Consider the following 20,498-nt stretch of genomic DNA (forward strand, 5'->3'; position numbering starts at 1 on the left):
TATCTGGAGGAAAATGCCCCAATGTTTGAAATGTCGTTTCATAGTCCCAGGAGGTGAATAGGGATGTGTGGAAAGAACCATCACCCAAAAACTTTGCTCCTAAATGTGGAAAGGATACTAGACAAGAGACGGGATCTTGGATGAGCAGAAAAGGCACCAGGCAGCAAACCCCTCCCCACCCCTGAAAATGCTTTGCCAAGATGGAGAGGACTTGCAGTCCCATATGTTTGTGATACACTCTATAGTAAATTATGTCAGAGATTCATTTTAGTTTTAAAAGCACAAAGGCTTTCAGGGAAGAACAACAGTATGGGGAAACTGATAGAAATATGTGAATTAGTCAATAACTGGCTCTTCTGGGTGTGACCAATCAAAGCGCTGTAGACACACTCAGAAAGTGCTCACAAGGGTTTCCCAGTCTTGAAGTTAACATCATGGGCCACGTAATTCTCTCTTCAGGAACATTCTCTACCATAGTGTCTTTAGGAGGCCAATGCCTTATCCATTAGGCGACTGGGGTTTCTATCATAGCGTCTTTAAAAACTAGTGGTCTCTGGGGCCCGGGGGCGTGGCCTAGCAGCTAAAGTCCTCGCCTTGAACACGCCGGGATCCCATATGAGCGCCAGTTCTAATCCTGGCAGCCCCACTTCCCATCCAGCTCCCTGCTTGTGGCCTGGGAAAGCAGTCGAGGACAGCCCAAAGCCTTGGGACCCTGCACCCGCGTGGGAGACCCGGAAGAAGTTCCTGGTTCCCGGCTTAGGATTGGCATATCACCAGCTGTGGCGGCTCACTTGGGGAGTGAATCATCGGACGGAAGATCTTCCCCTCTGTCTCTCCTCCTCTCTGTATATCTGGCTTTGTAACAAAAAATAAATAAATCTTTAAAAAAAAAACTAGTGGTCTCTGCCCAACCTGATGCCAGCAAGACCATCCCATGGTTATGCCTATTACAATGTTAGAAAACACCCCCAGGGGAGCAGAATCACCCTCAAGTAAGATATCTCAGGTCCACTGCTAATAGGGAACATGCCACCTTAATTCAGGCCTGCATCTATCGATTTAAATCAATCTCTCTCAAAAAAAAGTCACAAACCAAGAGCAGGTGTGAGCAGGCCTCCTTAAGATGGTGACCTATGTTCCACTGCCCTTCCTAGACCAGGACAGCCACAACTCGCCCTCTGCCCCAGGCAGAGGGGACTTCTGGGAGAAAAGAAAGTCTAAAAGACACAGCCCCCTTCAGAGCATCCTGAGTGGCTGCCATGAGCCTTCCCCAGCCCACAGGTGTACCTCATGATGTTAGAGGCGTCTTCTGCATCCGGGTCCGCACAGTACTTGTTGGCCAGGATCAGACATGCATCTGCTGACTCTATCTAAGACACCAAAAGGAAAAAAATATCACAGAACACAAACATATAAACAGCCACGCTCCACTGCAGTCTTTCTTTACTGACAGTTCTCAGGGAACCTGGTCGTTTGCAAGAAAGCAGAAAACAATCCTGAGAGATTATAGTTGTTGTTGAAAGTGTAGGTTGTGAGTTCTTGTTATGGTATAAACATTTCATTTTGTTTCTGTCAGAGGGTACAGCATGTACCTTGCTAATTATACTTTTCATCTGGCACAAATGCTTACACGTAGGATTTCCAGCTTTCTTTAAGTAACAAATAATTAAAGCTCCAATCCCCTCCCCACCTCCTTCCTCAACCATCTGCACCATCTTCATTTTGACAGTTAGGGAATAGAGTTTGCTGGCTAAACCCTCCTTGCTGGTGAGCCAACTAACTAAACAGTGAAGAGTTGAAAAACGTAGCCTGCAACGCACTACCTCTAACCTTTCACGTTGCCAGCATCTGTGGACTATGAAGAGATCAGCGTCCTAATCATTCAAGTGGTGTTCAAACATTCAAACAGCGGCAAATTAATGTGTATAAAAGGGGGTTTTAAGAGACAAACCCGAAGTACAACTTACTGACTTATCTAAGCATGAGCCAAAAGGGTTTATTCCTTAGAGGCAACTGCGGGCTGCAAGTGCTAATAATTGTTTGCATTTCAGTTTGGTCCATGCTTTCTCTATGTCATCCCTGGATGTCACATTATTTGTCACTTGGGTCACGTCTGGATAAGAAGAACCAGACTATGCAAGTGTTACCATTCTCATTCTGGGTCAGGTCTACAATCTATCCTGCTTGGAATGCTGGACCTAAGAATATTGCTGCATGTGGTGGGAAGGTAGAGTTGCTTCCATGACTTGGCAGAGATCACCTCTAGATTTCTTGAACAATGAAATGAATTTACTCAAATCCTTTTGGATTTTTCAGGATTGCCAACATGAATTTAGTGATGTCCACAGCCAGCACTTAGACTTCAGGGAATTCACAATATCAGTATTCACCCACTGGCATGCAAATACTGAGCATGCTCACAAAGTGAGAAAGCAGCAGAGAATATCTGCCTTTCCTTTCTAAGTTTTAAATGTGCTTAGGAGGACAGTATAACTTAGCAAGTTCTGGAAAGAAAGATGAACTCATTACCCAGTAATGTCAGACACCTGCATGTTTACTTTTGCATCTTGAGACCTTTTTGGAAGGCAAAAAGCTCAAGTCTCATTTTATGGCTTAGTAAAATTTGATTTTAAATTTTATCCTAATGTTCAGATGTAAAAAAAAAAATAGGTGTCGGATCCACATTGAGCTTAACTTCATTGTTCAAGAAGGGAACAACTTGGTTATCATGTTCTATGTGAGATTACTGAACATGTACAATTGATCCACTCCTTCAGTTGCAGCTGATATTGAGGGAAACAAGTTCTTTTTAGTCTAGTATATGCCAGTAGAACAAGGTCCTGGGACCACTGGAAGGGTAACAACAAGGCTAGGATCTGATATCAATTTAGGAGTTTAGGAGATGATGATCAGACATCCCAGGGGTCATGCTTCACCACCAGAGTCAGACTCCAGGACCCCATTCCCTAGAAGAAATAAACATAGACGTCACCCCTTCCTGCTTACCTTGACTCTTGCAAGATCATGTGGATTGAGGACCGAACCCTGATAAAATTCCACCTGAGTAAAATGTCTTTTGAACAGAGCTTCAAGCTCCAGGTTAGGGGAAATGCTGCAGAGGGAAAGAAGGAACATCCGTTAGCACAACGGGAGTCGAGGTTTCCCGCCTGCATTTACCCTTTCTCACTTCCACACTGAGACCTGTGGTGAGGCTTTTACCTCCAAAGCATCCCACTTCCTTGCCGTAAGTAGAAGGCTCACATTCAAGAAAGCTAGAACTTCAGCCCAACATAAAACCAAAGCCAGGACCAAGGTGAAGGTCAGGTCACAGCTTATGGGAGGCAACGTCTTCATTTTACAAGTGAGGAAGCCGGAGCTCTGATATCTGCCATGGTTCATTTTGAGGATCCACTCAACTGCACCACAAGGTGAGGTGCCCAGATTAAACAGGATCTCTGGTTGTGTTTGCATGAGATGGGTACTGAGTTAGCAAACTCAGAGAAGCACGTAGCCCTTCTCGATGTGGATGGTCCTTAGCTTATCTTGTAAGGACCTGAAGAGAACACAAGTCAGAAGGTGTAGGACTTGGCCCCTTTGGTTCCTTACTCACTTGCGTGAGCTGGGATATTTCCCTTCATCTCCTCTTGCCGTTTGGCTTGGAGTTACACCTTTGAATCCCCTGGTTCTTAGACCTCTCCATACAAACTGAACTGTACCCCCAGATTTTTGAGGTCTCCAGCTTAAGAACAACAGACAGTGTGACTGATCAGCCTCCACAATCAATGCACTAGCTCCTCCTAATCCATCTCTCCGGATAAATGGGTAGACAGCTGCAGGCATGTTTCAGTGTCCATGGCAGAATAGCTCCAGGACTCACCATGGACCAAAGTCTGAGGATACTCAAGCTCCTTATATAAAGGAAGCTGTTGTAGGCAATGGCATAGTATTCACATATAACCTATATGCACTCTTCATTACACTTTTGATCACCTGTAGATTGCTTAGAATTCCTGATACAACATAAATGCTATATTATTGTACCTTATTGCCTGAACAATAATAACAAGAAAAACAAATTCTACAATGCAGATGCCCTCTTTTTCTTGGATATTTTTGGTGCATGGTTGGCTGAATTCAGGGATGAAGAACCGGCAGATACAGATGGCCAGCTCTCTCCTATTGACTTTTGCAGCAGAACGCTGACTAATACAATCCAGGGCTGGATTGTATTTCCCCAGCAGAGCCATTCTGCCCTTTGGGACTGCTGCCCAGCTGAATGAACTTCTCACCCACCAAGTCCTGGACCCAAAATGGCACCTCTGGGAATCACAGAGGAGTTAGTTTACTCTTAACACTGATATTGTTCATACATGTACATGGTCTTCATTATCATTCCTAGGGCTGGCTGGTCTGTGCAGGCACTTTTTCCACAGGAAAATAAGTATTCAACCACCAACTGACCCATTTTCTCTTTGATTAACTCTGCAGTCAGAAAACAACTACTCCGTATTAGGTGCTGTGCTCAGTAGTACAAGGTAATCTGTCAACAAGCATGATAAACCAACACTTGTTTACCATTTACTGTTAGTAACAGCAATACTTGTTCATGTTTTTTATACTTCCTATGTGGCAGACAACATTCTAAGCACTCACTACTAAGTCATTCCAAGTCATATGACTAACTCAGAGCTTCAAGAGGTTCATGAACGGAGCCATCCACTACAAATCTGCTGAGGGCACAAAAGTGAATCCTAGAAAGGGGAGCATTAGCTTATTCCAACATAAGCAGGAGGTGAGAGAAAGAGTGGCCCTTGTGACTCTGACTGGTCTTCCAGAGCAAGCCAAGTCTCATCTCTGAGAAACCTGCCCTGACAACACAACAGCTCTAGTCCCTCTATGACAGACACCCTTTATGGTTCTCCCAGTTGGTGACACAGACATTAGCGTTTGCTGGATAATATTAGATCTATGTCCTCTCACTGTTATATGCATGCTCATCTTAAAATGCACAATCAATGTGAGGAAAGAAACTATATACCAGACCTCTCCTGAGCATCTGGAAATGCTCAGCTGAGAACTGGTCTCGTTTCGAGGGCAGTCAGTAGCTAGGGACTGAATTAGAACTCACTTCTGTCCAACTATGGCTTAATCTGCCTTTTCAGAGTTTGGAAAAATTTGGTGCAGAGAAGAAACACAGTAGTGCTTCATCCAACATGGTGTCAAGTCAGAAGTCTGGCATTCTGCACACACATGTGAGGGAAGGGTGCACAGATCATGAGCTTTGCAGAGAAGTCACTCTCAGCGAGCTCTTGGAGCAGGACTGAGTGCAGGTGGTCACCACCCTATCATGTCAACACCAATATGGGGGCTTCTGCACTGTGATGCTAAGACTAGCCCTACATTCACTCCCTCTCCACAAAACATGCAAGATGATTGTTGTGGGCAAAGGGGTTGATTAGTGCTCATTAGGCTGAGCAGGAACAGGAACTGGGCTTGTGGCTAAAAACACCTAGACTAATTGGACTGATCTGTATCCAATATCCTGCTACATGAGGATATGGAGGGAAGAGTATATAAGGAGAGGTGAAGGAGCAATAAAGCGAGACTTCACAGAGACTTCTACTATCACTGGTCTCCTGTTGGTGCTTCATCCCCACACCCTCTCCCTGTCATTACTGGCTCTGCTGGTGGGAGCAGATCATGATGATGATGATGATGATGATAACAGCCTCTTGTCGACAGGGTAGAGCTGCTCAATTCTCTTTCTGTTGCAAACTACCTTTTACCTAAAAGGGACATTGGACAACGCTTTACACTTCCACAACATTGGGTGGAGAGGAGCTCTTTTGCTTTCTTCATTTCTAAAAAGCATGCTTGAGGAGACCTACCTCCAAGTTCACTGTACAACATGTATCAAACGTTTAACAACATGGCTGATTCTGTTCAGTGCGCCTTACATGGATTATTTGCTTAACTTGCTTAACCTCCATTAGCTGGTTGAGAGAGGACTGAAACAGGGGACCACGAGTCCACAACATAGACTTTTTTACTCCATCTGTGAATTCAATGACACTGACCCAGGGTCCTACCAGCAGGCTCCTAGGAACAGCAGTTGTTAACATCATTACTTTCTACCCTGATTCCTCTTATATTCTGTTGTCTGGTTTAATCATTACTACTCCCACCCTTCTGAGGTAGCCATATCATACAGCCACTTATCCCATAGCAGACACTGCAAACACACGTGAGTTACATAGGCTTTGATTTATGAGGGGACGGCAATGATGAATAGGACCCATAAGGAATTCTGCCAGCATGTCCTCCAGAGAGCTGCTCAGATGTGGCTGCAGAACTGTCTATGCAGAGCTAAGTTCTTTTCGCTTTGCTGAATTTGTAGTGGCTTCCCTTTCCACTGGTTCCAGAACATCTTCTACAGGGAGGCCCACAGGGGTCATGGCTGATTCAACTCCGCCCTGACTCCTTGCTATCTCCATGTCCCCTAGTCCTAAAGATGCTCAGGGAGTCCCCCCGACCCAGAAGCTGTTTCTTACTTGTGAAGAAACACAATCTCCACATTGACGTCATCTCGGTCTTTGTGTAGAAAGTCCTTCAGGAAGTTGGAAACGCTCTCCAGTGTGATGTGTCCACAGACCACAATGTGCCTGAATAAGAGAGGCGAGTTAGCTGAGACCAGCAGCAATTCAGGACCCCACCACCCACCCCCCAGCAAGGCAGAGGGGGCAAGGCAACTGCAGGGCAAGCATTCATCTCCACCCTCCTCCTCGGTAAAGCCGGCTCCCATCCCCGGAGGTCTGCGAGGCAAAGCGGCACTGCCAGCAGGTGCTCAGAGACTCCAGGCGAAAGAGGCATATGGCTGCTCACCTGATGCTGCACAAAATCCTATTAAGAGCCCAACCATTTGGCCAAACGGTTTTATGCATTTAACAATAAGTGACATTATGCTTGCGCTTAAATGCTGCACTGTCAAGTCCCTTGCAGATTCATATCTCTCCCTTTCTGCCCACAAAGCGTCCTCCCGGGAGATTTACCGGATGAGTCTTGGTTTATGACATAGGGCTTATCAGGTAATGAGATAACAAATCTTGCTGAAACGATGATTTTGTGTGTAAGAAAGCGGACTTTTATCAGGGTGGCTAATGTGTGGCTCGACACATTATAGGCTCTGCTGGTCATAAGCAGTAAAAAGGAAATTTTGCATTTTTCCACCATAACTCCTCTGACAATGGAGCACTTTACAGTAAGTGAGCATTACTCAAGGCTAAATGGGGAGAGGATGCACATGGAATCAGAGATCATGCTGCCAGTGGGGTGTCCCTGGAGGGCTGCTGCCAAAGGGTGCCTGACATTCCTGCCAGGGTCAAAGGAAATCAGTCTCAAGATGGGGAGAAGCAAGGAAAGGATAAGCCTGGAATTGATTGCTTCATCCTACGCTCGTGATTCTGGAAATAGTATCTGGCCCCACGAAACAAGCTCTCCATCCAGAACCATCTAAAGCAGCAGCCTCTCCAACATCTTCGGACACCTGGACCAATCTAACTTTTTGCACTTGGCTACCCTGTCTTAACTTTATTTACTATGCAATGCCCAACTCGGAATAAGACATTCTGGTGTAAGAGTTTAGCCCTAGAATGAAAGCTGGAGACTGACTGTGGACATAGCACTGTTGACTTCCAGTGAGGAGATGTGTGTATAACAAGGGGCTTAGTGTCTGACCCTGGGTCCCTCTGGCTGACAGTGACAGAGCAAAGATCGCTGTCTGTGCTCTGAGACTCAGGCAGGTGGTACAAACACAGAACAGTAATTTCCTGGGTTAAATGTGGAGCATCCAGGCCCTCTGCACTTCCTAATTGCCTTGTGCACATTCCAGGAAGGCTGAGCGCTCATTGGTTGGAGGCAGCTCATAATGAGAGCCAGCGATGATGGCTTCTGCAATGTTCCATTAGATGCCATTACAAGAGCCTGCCCTTTCGTTGTAATTTGGTGCTTGACTAAGTATGTGAGAATAATGCAGTAAACTCATTGGTGAAAGGATAATGATGCAGAACAAAGAGTAAATCAATAGTATGCACAAGGCAGTTAATAATATCACTGTTATGGACTGTTATTGTTACGGTGGTGCGCTGAGCCATCAGGCGAGCAGAGGCCGTCTACGGGAGGAGGGTGTCAGTGGATCCTCAGAAAAGAGCTGGGATCCCTTGGTTCTTCCATCCACTGCTGCCTCGTGCCTGGAGCCTCTTTCATTGCCCCATTCATGACTATAGGGCTGTGAAATACATGACATGTCAGAACCCATGGTATAGAATGAACATTTACACTAATTTATATAAATATGTGTGTGTGTGTGTAAGTGTGCAGTGTGCTACTTGATATCTTACAATGTCTCCCCTGGCTCATGTGCTTTCATATGAACAATATGAGCTGCAGTGGTGGGCTTGTAGTACAGCAGTTAAGAAGTCATATCCGAGTGCCAGAGTTTGAGTCCCAGTGTGGCACCCAATTCTAGGTTTTTGCTAGTGTGTCCCTGGGAGGTAGGGGGTGATGACATGAGTAATAGGCCCTTGCCAGCCAGAGGGGTCAGACCTAGATGAAGTTCCTAGCTCCTGGCTTTGACCTGGCCTCATTTAGGTTACATGCGCATTGGAGAGTGAAGCAGTGGATGAGATATACTCCACTCTGCCTTTAAAGAAACTAAGTAAAAAACAAACAACAAACAGGCTGAAAGTACACAGACATGTTCTGGACAAGGTGTCTGATGCTGAACTTCCCAGGTGTGCTCAAGCTGACCAGGGCACAGGATTTCCCCACCCAACTTGGCCACCCCACAAATGACAATGCAGCTGCTTGATGCCCTTCTATTGTTTTCTGGTCACAGAGCTCCAAGTTTAAGAACAAGGCCAACACAAATCCAGGGCATGGGCATCCACCCCTGCAGGATGGATGTAGTTGAGTCTCTTGCTGTCATCTGAGTGTGAAACTCATTCAGTGAGGATGTTTTGCTCTGCTATCCCAACTATGCAGCATCCTGGTCAAATTTCTTATCTATATTTAATGCAAAAGGAAGCTGAGAGGTTAAAACCACCCAGCCAACCTCTTGCACAGGGCATTGTAAAGTTCAAAGCTCTGTAACAGCAAAAGGCTGGCCATTATTCAAAGCTGGACTCCGGTCCATGATAGGTCAGGGGAAATGCCTGACCATCCATCCTTCTGATCTCGTATGCAGAGAACGGAAAGCAGATCTGGCAGCATCCTCTCTCTTGCTCCCCTGAAATCATTCATCCCTGGAAAAGACTTGAGTGAAGTGGAAGGGGAGGAGACGAACCCCTCCCCACCGCCACCCTGTCCTGGAATCAAAGCACAGCTGGCTGATTTATTCAACCTTAGAGAAAGTCAGGGTTTTCTTAGTTGAGAATGTGCTGGGTCCACATAAAGTATCTTCCAAAGCAATCAATATTATCCCTTAAGCCTTTAATTAGCTTTCACTTCTCTTAAGAAATAGACAAATGCTGGCAGGAGAGAGAAGAAAAAGAAGGAATGGCTTTTCCATTTGGTGCTGGTTGTCTGACACCATTCTAGACAATTGAACATTCATATATTTTAACTATAATGTGATTTCTGGAGTAGAGAATAGTCTTTATCAAAAAAGAAGGGAAAAAGCTTGAACATAATTGGAAATTTTGCTCTGAAAACGTGAGATTGATTGAAAGCAGATTGCCTTTTTGCCCAAGGAGAGTTATTAGGAACATTATCATGGCAACCTTGGAGAACCCATAATGAATGTTCCAATCTGCCCTCTATCTGATTTGAAGATTTATGGCCTCCCCCTTTTCATGCCAATAAGCATCCCTTCCTTTGTGTTTAGCCTACAGTGAAAGTTAGCAAGGGGGCCACGTTCCAATACATGTGGAATTGCTGCAAGGGAGGGGCTACCCCACTAAGCCACACCAGCATTAGATCTGCTTCTATCAGCTGGGATCTGAGGAAGTGCCTGTCAGGGGCGTTGCAAGAGCATGCGGGGTGGATGGTGGATCTGGAAAATTATTTTCCAGAAACATTTCCAGGATTTTCATAAAGTCCAGGGGGAGGCAGTCACGTAGGGAGGAATATTGTTGTGGGGGTAAAGAGAAGCACAATTCACAGCATCCTCAATTACGAAGAATACGATGAAAAATATTTGAAGATTGAGAGCAGGGGGTACCCTCCTGGGAAGAAATGGTGAGTGTTCACAGGGTGTGATTTGAAGAAGGCCCAAAAGATCCCATCCAAAATGACCTCTGTTGGGTTTCCTGGCAATGATAAATCTAACATGTGAGGCTGACACCTGACAGAGCACACCATTGAAAGAGTCTTAGACTGGGAAAGGTCAGGTGTAGCATCACTCCCCTCTAGCTACAAAGGCAACTGCACACAAGTCTCAAAAAAGGCTGAGTGATGGGCAGAAATCCCAGTTCCCACTGTCAGAAACTCTAAACTCCACTTCCAACATTAGCCACACTATTCGCCAAGTCAAGGGGCTATCAGTTAATGCAGATGTCCATTTTAGATACTGCTTGCCACATGTAGCTTGGAAGTGTCACATCAGCTTAGGTATCCACAGGATAGCAAAGGTCTCAGTGTTTCCTTTAGAACAGGGAATATTTAGGGAAGTTAGGCCACAAAGGCAGCCAAATTTGTCCCCATGGCTCTCAATCTCAACCTTTTTAGAAGACTGATCATCTTCATGACTAATTCCTACAGGGCCTGTCCCTATGGGTAACCCACCTATACCAACAACAATTTCTGATCTGACAGACCTTATGGTTTCTAAAGCTTTGTTTAACTCTGTGAACACTTCTTGGTCAAAGGTAACATCAGCTGACCATAAACAAGTGTGAAATGATTTAGGAAATGTCTTGAATGCCAAATTAACAGCAGAAGACATTTCCTGGAAAGTAGTTACTCATTCCAGCATAGTGCCTGGTGCTGGGTAAAGGCTCCATGGACCCAGGCTGGGTGGAATAGGGGTGGGTATCACTGTTGGAATGTGGAACAGGCAGACCCATGTAGTTAGGAGTAATTTCATGAGGATATGAATACTACCTAACTACAATAGACTCTACCAAGGGTCTCCAGGAAATTGCCAACTGCTTATTTTATGGGTTTATCTTCACCCAACATATGTGTATCAGTGTGCTTCTCTTCCCATCTCCCCTCTCCCTCTGCAGAATGAAGTCCTATACGATCTATTCAATCATTCTACTCACATCTTGGCACATGATAGAGGTACCTGAATACCCATGGTGAATGGGGAACTTCAGTTTCATAGCTCATCTCCATGGGTGCTTTTTTGCATGGATTTATGGAAGGGGGCATGGGAAGACTAAAGGGCCAGCCACCAGACAGTTTTCCTTTGCAGGTCTCTAGACCATAGAGGGTGGGTCTCATGAGGACAAGCGTCTATACACAGTGCTGTTAAAAAACTCAAATAGTAGTTCTTGGAACAAAGAGCCTTCTAAAATGGGAACCACAACATGGGGATCACGCTAAGGCCCTTGTGATCCTCATGGGTGCTTGAGCATCACAAGGGCCCTTGACTAGTGTTTGCCCCAGTGCTCAGTGTGATTGGTGGTGAAACTAGGTTCAGAATTCAGTGCCAGCCCAAAGGCAGAACGGCTCTGTCTGTCTGAAGCGCTAGCCAAAGACACAGGTGTCTGCAAGGACCCTGGGCTAGGGACAGGGGTACAGTGGGGAGGAAGGGACAGTCCTGTGTGACCCAGGGTCAGTAACCATCACATGGGAAGACCACCTGTCAAATGCTGACAACTCTTCATTCAGAGCTGGAGTTGTGTACCCCCACCCAGACTCACACCATCACCCTATCTCGTCTAGACATGTGCTAGAGCTTCCTAATTGATTTCCCTGTTTACTTTCCTGGTGTCCCCAACCCCACTACCCTGACCAAAAAATAAATAATAACTGACAAGCAAGGACTGAAGTAAATCTGACCACAATCAGGTTCCACAGGGACAGCGAGGGTTGAGATCTTTCTTTAGCAGAGCCTCGCTCTCAGAAGACAATGTAAAATGCACAGCTCTGGCCTGTTTATTTTTAAAGATACTATATCCCTTTTTACTGGAACAAGTATAAAGAACTTAAAAAACCCATAGCTATCCTGTCACAATAAATCATACGGAGTAAATTGAAAATCCTATACAGCTTTCCCTGAATACATTGTGCTCACTTTGTCAAAGAGGTAGATGAAACGTGGCATATATTGATCTAGATGTCGCTGTAAAACTATAATATTTATATCAAATACATATGCTAGACTCTCTTCTGTCTTTCTGCTGAGCCTTCTAATCATCCTTTCCTTGTCCCAGGGGCCCCGCCCCATGCCTCCTACCACTGATAGTCTCTGACGTGACGGGAAAGGATTTTAAGAAGTACTTGCCAAGGAGGGGTAAGCAGCATTTTCTTCTAAAGAAAGTGGATTGGTTGTGGGTCTACCAACCAAAAATACAAGGTGATCAGTACTGGAAATTCAGATGTTCTCTCCTAGGTTGAACTTGACCCACTCAGGATCTGCATCACCACTTCTTCATGCCAGCTGGGGTTCCTATCCCATCTCCCCTGGTGCTGCAATTTGCACCACTTGGTCTTCACATGCTCTCCCTGATTTGGGTCATGTCCTCCAAGGTAGTAGTCTCCAGAATTTCCCATGAGATTCATTATCCCACTGCTGAAAAGGAAGGAATCTAATCCAACTGTTATCTTCCCACTTCCTCCTCCGCTGAGAGCCGATCTCCAAAGGCCTGACTCCTGTGGTAGAAAGATCAGGGCTGGGAAAGAGTAACTCCAGGCAGTGTTGGCCTCAACCTGCCACTCTGTCCCAGAATGCAGTTCAGGGTTCCTGAAATGTGGGCTTTCTACAACTCTTGTTGATCAAGGCCTTACTTGGCAAGGTAGTCATTGCGTGGGCACTCTATGTCACAGCAGGTGTAGAACCTACTGCACGTAAGCCTATTAGACCACTGGGTTATTCAGTCAACCCAAATCTTCTACCATGATTTATGTTTGCGAATGAGCTGTGTATGTAAAGAGAAACACAAAATCAAAGCCATTTAGGTTGTGTAACTCACAACCCCAAACCCCAACTACACCTTTTTCTGGTTAAGACAATAGAAAACAAGGAAAGCCAACCAGGAGGTTCAAGAGCAAGACAATTGCCTACTCAGGGTCCCATCTAGTTCTTTGTTAATCAGAAAAGAAGGAAATGCATTCTCCCTCCTAGTGAGGGAGAGAATAAAGTAATTATCATATCCAGCTGTCAACAGAGCTGTTCCAGGGGAGGTAGGCTGCTCCGCTGTTCCCCTGCATGGGGCAGAAGGCAGAGCAGACAGATCTCAACAGTGCAGCAAAGTCACCTCTGTACAACAGAACCCCCAGGGCAGAAGACAGACTGCTGGCAGCCTCAGCAGAAAACACTTGCATGTCCTAAGCAAACCAGAACTTCCTGCAGGAAGATGATACCTCTAAACACATGCAGACAATCAGGAGCTAAGCCATCCCCAAGGGACTGGGGTTTGCCTCTCTACCAGACCATTCATAATTACACCTCCATAGTTAGACCATGCACCCGGTCATAATTAGACCATGGGAGAAGAGTGGTCACACACCTTTTGTGGCTTGCAGCCTACAGGGTGCTCCAGTTCAAACCTCAAGAATAAATTCTGGGAACCTCAGCATAGAGAACATCAGTGTTTTAGTCTGTCCAACAGCATCCTTCCCTTCTGTCAATGTTACCTGATTTTCAATTTAGGAAATATGTCTTACCCATTTATATAGGTCTTGGGACCTTAAACCAAGGTCCCTGGTTTAAGTGAAGTTAATCAGTGGTTTCCACTATCGAATGTAGTGACACTGGGGTTACAGCGGGAGAACCCTGTGATGACTGTCCTGGGATTCCAGCTTCCTGGATCTCAGAGCTGAACCTTGGGTTCTTTCTGTCTTTTCTATAGTCTTGTCCTTTGGCTTTCCTTTGGAGTCTGCAAGGTACTCAAACTATCCTCCTATCTGCCCCATAAAACACACACACACACACACACACACACACACACACACATGCAGAGAGCGAGAGAGACAGAGAGAGAGAAAATCTTTTTATGATTAAAGTCAGCAAAAGCCCAGGATCCTGACTGATAGATTCCTCTCCCTTTGCTGTTAGTCTCTCGCTTCATCGTCATAATGAACATAGGGGTAAGTGTAACTTTGGTTCCTTTCCTTCCTTTCTCCCTTCTTAAGTCAGCAACTCCATAATTGCCCTGGTTCTTCCTCGAGACTCTTTCCATCACCCTTATCCCTCTTGATTTCATTCTTGGCATTGGCACTCAGTGGTCTCTTAAAATAAGTCCATCTTTTCTTGATCCAGCTTTTTCCATTCCCGACAGCTCCCTGCATTTGCAGAAATAGTGGGGCACTGCATGGCACTATTTCTCCACTTGACTAGCCTTTCTCCACTTGATAGTGCCACTTCTGAACAAGGAGGAACTGAGATAGCCCTAAGGGCAACAAAGGCCAGCTTCCCTCCTTGGGCATGAAGGTAGAGTAGATGTGGGTTGAGTCTAACTAAAGAAATAGCTGTTAATGTTAATTTTACCATGCAGAAGATTTGGGTTTGTAAAACGAGTCCCATTCCTAACCAGCATTCCTGGAAAGTGATATATCATAGCCCTAGAGCCTATGCTGTCCAGGTCACGATCTGGTTGACATACCCTCCCCTCCTTGCTCTCCAGTCACACTTACTGGTGTTGCCCCAATTAGCATAAGCCATGATCCATTCACTGTAAGCAGAGTCAACACATGTATAGAAGACCCTGATTTATGATGTTTCAACTTTACGAGGGCATGAATGTGTGCCCACACAAGTGCTCTGTTTTCCACCATCAGTAGTCCATGAGCTACAGGAAACATTCAACACATGATTACAAAAGAGGTTTTGTTTTAGACGATGTTGCCCATCTATAGGCTAATTTGGGGTGCTGAGCACATCTAAGGTTGACTAAGCGAAACTATGAAGTTCAATGGGCTAGGCATACTAAGAGTATTTAACCTACAACATATTCAGTTTTCAAGGGGTATACTGGGACATAGACATAGACCATCTGTATCTACATCAGCCTTAGCTAACTTCCAGCACCTGTTATACACATGATCCTGACAGAAGCCACAGGCTTGAAGGTTTGCTACTGAGGCATGATGTGGAAAAGAGAAGACCTCAGGGTAGCTCTCCCACCTCCCAAACTCTGCACCTCTACTTCCCTAGGTCTTTCATTAGATTCATAGATCTTCAGGTGCACAACACGATGTGCTGTCTATTATATTTTCCCTCAACTATGCTAATGGTGCGTTCAGAAAAGTGAATCACCACATGCTCTGCTGTGTCTCCTACCTTTGTAATTATTTCAGATCCTCATGAATCCATTGAACATCATTCCTGCCCAAAGAACATTTCACTGCAACACTGTTGAGTTGGCTCTGTCTCCCTGGATGTCTCTAATTGGTCAATATCTCCAGGAAGCTCCATGACAGAAAGAATCGTATTTTTCTGCTCATGCTTTTTAACTATAATACTCTCTACAGTACCTGGCACATGAAAAGCATTCCGAAAACTGTTTGTGGGACAAAAATGTTAAATCAAGATTTTTCCTAAGTCTATTCTCAATACCAGCTGGCATTTGCCGTTGGGGTCAGTGGTGAAGGTCATGAACCCTCTCTATGAGATAGGCATGCATTTAGCTCCAAACTGCCTCCATGTCCCCTCATTCAAAATGGACAAGGAGGGTGGGGCAACATGGCTTTTACTGACCATTAGTTCCCACCCCGGGACCAGTCCTCGAGGTCTTAAGGGTAGAAACAGGTCACTGTGATGCCACACCAGTACCAGGGGAAGGCTTTTTAATTCTGACAGCAATAGAATCAGATTTCCATGATTTTCATACTGCATTGGTCTTTACACTATTTTAATAAAAACAGACACCAGACTTGGCCAGTCAAAAAGTTTCCTGGTTTATTTTCAGAGTATGATGACAGCAGCATTGGGATGAACCCCAAATCTTTGAGGAACTGCTTTGCACAGCTCTGGAAAGACTTCCATCAGAATGAGTGACAGGGCAGGAAAACAAGAAACACAGAGACTTGCATCTCAGGGAACTGCATTTGTTCCTTGGATTCTGAATCCAACCAAGGAATCACCCAATCAAGTGTGAGCCTGAGCAGAAAGGATCTTTGAGAATGATGATTAGACAAGTCATGTGCAAAATTATGTTTTAATAAAGGAAAGAATACTTGAGAGCAAAAAATCTAGGCTTGGATAAGACTGTTTTTAAGGTACACAGTTCATCTCCCACCTACATTTCTATTCTTGTTTTCAGAACAATAGCTGGAACATTTTGGTAATACGTGGAAGGGGGAGACAGCAGGAACGTGGGGGGAGGCATGCCTTCACTCCATCAGTATTATCAGGAAATTGATTTAATATGCATCCAAGTCTCTTTAAATAGTGCTTCAAGTTCGAAAGAGACTGAAGATGTGGCTTGGAAGAATCCAAAGCAGATGCCAAGAGAGAAGTGCCCAAATGCACACCCACCAAGACCTCACTCGTTGGAAAAGAATATCTGGCACGTTGTATTATGTGACATGGTATCTAATGACTGAGTGTTTTGGTATCTGCCTCTCTGTACCGAATTTAAGAAGTAGTCAAGGGGTCATTTTCCCATATTAGGGCAATCTCATTTTTTTTTCCTTTTCCCAAAAAGTTGAATGCTAATCAAAGCAGAATGCCTAATCAGTCCAAGATGGTCTGTCAACTTGAATTATCTATTTGTCTTCCTATTTACTGGATCTGTCTGTCTACAGTTCTTCGTATCTTTGTGAAGATCAGTTATTGGGGCCCGTGTTTCCTTCTGACTAGAATCGCTACCAGATGATCCTTCCTGGTGATATGTTGATGATTTGCTAATTTATGGCTTTTAAAATCTAGGAATCTGAAGACATTGCTGGGGAGTCACATGGGGCATGCAGCAAGAAGCCTGAACGGCTTACACGACAAGGGATGGGGTCTGTGTAAAATGGAAAGCTCCGGTCACATTTCAACTGCACCAATGCCTTGACAGAGAAATTGATGGCAAGAGCAGTCTTCCCCTTCAGTCCATGAAGAAATGAGAATTAGTATTGTCTGAGATACAAATAAACAGGAAATAGAAGGAGGCCCATGCATCAGACCAAGCCAACTTCACAAGAACTTGACTGGACAATAAGATGCTGGACTCTATGTTTGGTATATGCTTGCAATGGGGGATTCTCAACTGAACTTGAACTATGGTTATGCAATAAGGTGGAGGAATCCACCATGGTGGGAGGGTTTGGGGAGGGGTGGGGAGAATCCAAGCACCTATGAAACTGTGTCACATAATAAAATGTAATTAATGAATTAATAAAAAAAAAGAATGAACCCCAGATCCTACTCTCTAGTGCTAGAGCCAGGTCTCCTCAAGAAGGAGCAGAGATGAAAATGGTATTACATGAGGACTCTCACCTCTGGCAAAGGGGAGCGGTCTAAAAAGTTCTGAATTTAAATTTCCTGATCCCTTTGGTGGTCTCACAGTGTAAGACGAGCTCAAGAGAGCCATGACATAATTGTTTGTTTGGTTTGTGTGAAGTGCAGAAATCCATTCTTTCTCAAGGCCTGCCCCATAGCAAGCACCCAAGAGACACACATGGAGCGAATGAGGGTGAGCCATGTGTATGGAGGTGGGGGGGGAGGGTGCAGTTCACTGAGTCTTTGTAAAGATACAGTCCATGTTCTGGCACAGCAGAGCCCCACTCCAAGCTCAATCCTTAAGAAGTGAGTCTAGAACTAGGGCGGGCAAAAGCGGAATGCAGTGTGAGAAACTGGAATGGATTTCACGTTGGGGCAAGACAGCCGAGCCAGAGAAAATGAGACATGGTCCCAGAAAGGAAACAAGGACCTGAATGCAATGAACAGTCTACTTATGATAAAAGATGCAGCTTGAAAAAGAATCAACAGGAAAGAATTAGGGAAGACAGGTGGGAGGCCTTTTAAAGAGTCAGAGTCCTGAGCCCAGGTAAATCAGAGTGTGAAGGAGAAACGCAGTTGTCCCTCAGTTCCATGGGGAAACTGATGCCAACACACACACACATACACCCCTGAGGGCGCTCAAGTTTCTCCCATAAAATGGCATCAGTGCTTGCAAATAACCTACATATGGTTTCCAACACACTTCAGATCATCTCAAGATTACTTACAATACCTGATGATGTAAATGCCATGGAAACCGTTTTTAAATCACATATTCAATACAGATAAAACTTTAAAAACTTATTTTTAGGCATACTTGGTTGAATCAAAAGATGCAGAAGAAGGATGATGTTTTTACTTTAATGGAGGGAGAAATAAAGACTTCGGGAGGCAAGAGGGACGGCATCGGCTGAATCTTAAACCTCCGGCCTTCAGCTCCACGGGTGATGCAAACCGGATTCATTGAACAAGCTGCATGTCACTTCCTCTAAAGCGGTACCTCCTTGGTCAGCTTGATCCACCATAACTAATCGCTGATTTTCTCTATCTATAGAGAATCCTGGTCCTTGGAGTTTGATTTTGGCAGAGCATATTAAAATGTACTGCTCTTGTTCACTGTACCCTTGTTCCATGCCAGCACATCCCCTTGGGACTATCAACTGCAGGAGGACAGGCTCCAGGAGGCCCTGCTTCTCCTCTGAGTCCCCGAGAGAATGTGAAGATGGATAACAGCAACAGAAAGGAAGGGAGGGAACTAACTCTGCCCAGCTGGTTTTAGTTCTTGAAATTTTGTTCCAAATTAGGGAATACTCAACCATTTGTTCTCAACTAGTGAGTACTCATTAATATCTCAACATTTGCATTATGGAACACACTGAGACCCTCTTTTCATTTTTAAGTGAAAAAGCGTAACAAGACCTCAAAAGTCCTACTTGAGGCCATATCTGAGGTTGAAGGCAAGCTGCCCTGACTCCCTGCAGAAGGACACGGCCTTTGAAGGTTAGTATTCTGAGTCAAAGCTATGACCAACCCTACACAGGGCACCTTCCTAGTAGCTCCACTGACAGTGGAACTGTACTGTAGCCAAAAGCCAGAATGAATGGAAACAGGCAGGTATGTGTACAAGAGCAGATGATGTGCTTCTTAAGACGTTCTGCAGGCAGGAAACACCCCAGAGGGAAGGAATTCACTTAGTGGAAATTCCTTCCCTATGAGGGGAGCGCGAGCACTGAGCAATCCCCAGGGTCTGTAAGTGTTGTTACCATTGTGGAGGGCAATTTTGCTGGGACTGAGACAGCATTGACCCACACTCTCATTCTGCAACAATGGGGCTGTCCCTCTGTCTGCTTCAGAAGCCACAGCATTTAGGCTTCCAGACAGCTCTTGATGAACTGGAGCAAGAGATGCATGAGTCTGTGCTAAGAGGTACCCAAACCAGAGTTGGGATTCCACTTCTTCTTCCTGGGGACCTTTTCTCCAAGTTCAGCATGCCCACCTTCCTCTCCTGACCCCCGTGGTCTGCTCTTGGTCTTTGATTACCAAGTATTTGACCATCAAGAACCAGCAAGATAATCCCAAACATCCTCGTGTCTCTGTCCCAAACACCTGGCCTGGGCCTACCTCTGATTAAGGGCCACTAAGCCCCATTATGGGAAAGGCAAGGTCTAAATGGATCCCCTGGGCAGCTGCCTCTAAAGCAGGGTTACCACAGATGGACTTCTCACTGTAGCCTATTATTTTCAATGGCCCTTGGCCATGTGACCTCAGACCAAGACCTTGTCAGTTCTTATAAACTAACCAGGAGCAGAATGAGTCACACCCAGAGAGAAAACCTCTAGGGAAGCCGCAAGGGACCGTGGCAGGAAGGACAGCAAGTTGGGGATCCCAAAGGCCATGGGAGCCTCACCACCCCCAGGCTGCCCCTCCCTTTCATGCACAGAAGGAGGAGGTGGCATGGCCCCAGCAGGCAGGCTGGGTTACAGGATAGCTACCCTTCTGAGAAAGATTCAAGGTCTAAGGCCAAAGGCAAGTCATCCCTCACGCCTCCAACTCAACAAGACTGCTTGTTTCTACCATTCCCTGAACCCTTGGCTACTGGCACTCAAAATCCCATTCTTAGGATCCCACGTACATCTTCACAAGATAAAGTAGATAATAGGCAACATGGACCCATGCTCACAGTCAGGTCTGAGTGTCTCGTGGGAGGTGGTGCAAACGTTGGTGTGAGCCACCCTTGGCTCTTGGTACCCTACTGAGAGTGAAGGTGTCTGGTGGATATCACAGGAAGTGTTTACATTGTGCCAGACACAAGGATTGAAACAAGAATGACGTGCCAATGAAATCTTCTGATTTCTTATCTCTTGTATTTGAGTGTGGCGCACACAAAAGCCTCAGCATCTCTGCC

General features: G+C 45.3%; 1 protein-coding gene across 9 annotated transcripts in view; it reads right to left on the minus strand.

The window, feature by feature from the left end:
- Positions 1-20,498, minus strand: part of KCNMA1 (potassium calcium-activated channel subfamily M alpha 1) — a 665,861-nt gene that overhangs the window by 194,692 nt on the left and 450,671 nt on the right. For all 9 annotated transcript variants that reach the window (XM_058671049.1, XM_058671047.1, XM_058671046.1 and 6 more), the window contains exons 10-12: positions 6,552-6,662; positions 3,007-3,112; positions 1,288-1,370 (exon numbers count right to left, since the gene is read on the minus strand). In XM_058671049.1, the coding sequence (XP_058527032.1) occupies positions 1,288-1,370; positions 3,007-3,112; positions 6,552-6,662 (300 nt within the window). The remainder of the gene's footprint in view (positions 1-1,287; positions 1,371-3,006; positions 3,113-6,551; positions 6,663-20,498) is intronic.

This window comes from Ochotona princeps, chromosome 13, assembly GCF_030435755.1.
Source record: "Ochotona princeps isolate mOchPri1 chromosome 13, mOchPri1.hap1, whole genome shotgun sequence".
Classification (NCBI taxonomy): Eukaryota; Metazoa; Chordata; class Mammalia; order Lagomorpha; family Ochotonidae; genus Ochotona; species Ochotona princeps.